This window comes from Palaemon carinicauda, chromosome 17, assembly GCF_036898095.1.
Source record: "Palaemon carinicauda isolate YSFRI2023 chromosome 17, ASM3689809v2, whole genome shotgun sequence".
NCBI lineage: Eukaryota > Metazoa > Arthropoda > Malacostraca > Decapoda > Palaemonidae > Palaemon > Palaemon carinicauda.
Genome location: NC_090741.1, coordinates 30720148 through 30723439, shown reverse-complemented (window position 1 = coordinate 30723439; position 3292 = coordinate 30720148). Strand labels below are relative to the sequence as shown.

Below are 3292 nucleotides of genomic sequence, written 5' to 3'. Positions count from 1 at the left end.
CTACCTAACGGACGTAGTAAAAAATCAAGAAAAATACATGGAAAATACAGATCCATATATGGCATATTGCTAACAAATGATTATGATGTACCACCAAAATAATTGAATGTACATATGAATTGGTAACTTGTTAAAGAATAGTTGTTACTTTTGTCAAAAATACAGATTATTATAACAGATATTACTATTTCAAATTGATGTGATTGCTCATTAGTAACTGATTTAGAATATTTGTTACTTTGGTAGGGATATAAATACATCAAAGTTGATATTAATGTGAACAAAAGAATTCCTGGTACATACACGCACCATGGTTTCAAATATATATATATATATATATATATATATAGATAGATAGATAGATAGATAGATATATATATATATATATGAATATATATATATATATATATATATATATATATATATATATATATATATATATATAGGTTTTATATATTTTATTAGATGCTTAAAAGATACTTTGTTTTTTTAACATATAGGGCTAAAATATTTCATTAGGTGCCCAAAAAACACTTTTAAAATGTTTATAAAATGCAATGTCCTAGAGCAGGGGTTCCCAACCTTTTTGCACTCGCGACCCCTTTGCTAAAAATCTGAAACCCATGCGACCCCCTACTTAGGGCTTACTATCATCAGCTTAATTTTCCTTTTATTTTCTGTTAAGTTAAGGAGAGGGAAAGAAACGTCTAAGAAAACATTTAAAATTGCTGTAATTATTTATTAGCAAATTAAATCACATTGGTCCAACCTGAATTCACAAAGAGAACATATATTTCTTAAAATAATATTAACATAGGTTTGAACAGCTATCCAACCCAGCTAGTGGGATGCCTGATGTTGCATTTCAGCAGCAAGCTTTGAAATTCGTGGCCGAACGTTTGTTAGAGCCAGTCTCATGTCATCTCCAACATCCAATCTGTTCCTATTCATTGTTTTCATATTGACAAGATTGGAAAATCCTGCTTCACACAAGTAGGTAGAAGCAAATGGAACAAGGACACGTAAAGCTATCATGCTGATTTTGGAGTATGACTGATACATACCGCACCAGAACTGAGTCACGGATTTCACCTTGAAGAGATCACAAGCTGAAGAGTCGTTCCTTAGATCCAGATATTCATCTTGGATTTCATCTGGGATGCTGGATACATCAACTTCAGTACAAAATGGGTTCCTTACCAGGGCCTCCTGTTCCTATGAAAGCTCAGGGAAGTAACGCTTAACTTCCTTTTCTAGAGACTGAAGATGTTCGGTAATCTCATCCTTGAGGAACTGATCCAGTTGGATGTGAGACCCATCCATCACTCCACAAAGTTTTTCAAACATAGCGATGTTTCCAAGATTGGTTTTCCGATGCAAGTTTTGCAGTTTGGAAACAAAGGCCCGAAGACTATCTTGAAAAAGAACATGTGTTTCCCTTCCTTGAAGCTTCAAATTGAGCTTGTTCAGCTGGTCAAAAATGTCGGCTAGGTATGCAACCCTTTTATTCCATGCTTCATCTTCGAAGTGGACAACAAGATCTTTCCTTTCTTGAGTCTCCAGGAATAGCTTTATTTCATCTTTCATTTCTAAGACACGATTGATAACGTTTCCTTTCGACAACCAACGTACTGCTGTGTAGAAGAGAAGGACTTCGTGGTCAGCATTCATGTCTTTACATAGTTCTTTGAATAGGCGAGTGTTGAGTGCTTTAGTCTTGATATAATTTACAATTTTGATTACAGATTCAAGCACTTCCTGCAGAGAAGCAGGGAGAGTCTTACTGGCGAGAGCATATCGGTGAATCATGCAGTGGATGCCCTTTGCTTGAGGTGCTAGCTTCTTCACTCTCGATTGGAATCCTGATTTCGATCCCAGCATAGCTGGTGCCCCATCCGTATAAACCCCACACATGTTTTCCCATTGAAGATCTTCCTCTTGGAAAAAAGTTGAAACTTTTTCCATGACATCATCAGCTTTTGTTGTGGTTTCAAGTGCACTGCAGAATAAGAATTCGTCTTTAATGTCACCTGAATTAATGTATCTCACGAAGACAAGCAACTGAGATCATGAACTTACATCTGTTGACTCATCGAGCTGAAAGGAAAACAAAGGGGAACCCTTAATTTCAGTCAAAACCTGTTCCTTCACATCCATAGGCATTTTAGAAATGCGCCTCTGTATAGTATTATTTGACAGGGATACTTGCTGCATCTTTTTTGCACTGGCTTCTCAAAGAATAAGATTTACTGCTTTCATCATGCAGGGTTTAATAAGTGTTTCTCCAATCGTGTGAGGCTTTTTTGTTTAGCAATTTCGAATGCAATCTCATATGAGGCTTCCAATACGGTTGCACTCTGCTGCTGAAACGACCCACTTCTATCGAATCTTTGGCTTTTAAGACACCGTTCATGCCATTTGAAGAAATTCAAATCCTGTCATATCACAACAGCATGCTTGCCAGACACAACTCACCTCTACTGCTTACTTATCTCCTTGTTAAAATAAAGTAAAAATGTTGAATAATGCACGCTTTGGAACACTGACTAGTGGTGAGTAATTTACGAGCCGGGTATAAATTTCTTAATGCATACGATAGACGCGTAAATAATAACAAAAAAATGCATGACTAAGAACAAATAGATACACGTGAAACATATTGCTAGAAGAGCGAAAAAGAAGTGTAATTAGCAAAATGTTGTTACTCGAGGGTTTTGCAGAAATAAGTTCTTTTCTATAAATTTCAGTAGTTTTGTCCACCAAAAAATATAAAAAATTCAGACAGCTTTTTCATCTATCTCTTGATAACTTTGCTCTTACTTTTGCTAACAGCTCTACATTAAAAGATTCTTATTCGAAGGTTTTGCAGGAATAACTTCTTTTTATGAATTTTGTCTAACAAAAATACAGAAAATCATACAAGAACTAAAATAACAATAACTCACATAAAGATAGGCATCAAATTTATAGTAAATCGTAGCCACTTATAAATCAAAGAGAAAACTAAAACTGTCAGAATAATCAAGTTTGTCTTCAATATTCAAGTCACAAGTGGAAAAGTGAAATAATCCACTCCGTAAATGACGGGAAAAATCTTATCCATCGTTTAAGAAACAACATATAAACGTCAAACAAAATACACAAACATAAGAAAAAAAAAGAAATTTTTAAACATGATAAACAAGAGAATAATAATCATCACTTGATAATAACTTACCCTAAAATATAATACCCACACAAAAATATACATATGAGAATGCAGCAAGATATCACACGTAGCACACGTTTTGCT

The 3292-nt window shown here is 34.6% G+C and overlaps 1 protein-coding gene across 1 annotated transcript in view; it reads right to left on the bottom strand.

Annotated features, from left to right (window-relative positions):
• Positions 1-1215: 1215 nt before the first annotated feature.
• LOC137656280 (zinc finger BED domain-containing protein 5-like) overlaps positions 1216-3292 on the bottom strand; it is a 2757-nt gene continuing 680 nt past the window's right edge. Inside the window, exon 2 of the mRNA XM_068390451.1 lies at positions 1216-1999. Within this exon, the coding sequence (XP_068246552.1) occupies positions 1216-1999 (784 nt within the window). The remainder of the gene's footprint in view (positions 2000-3292) is intronic.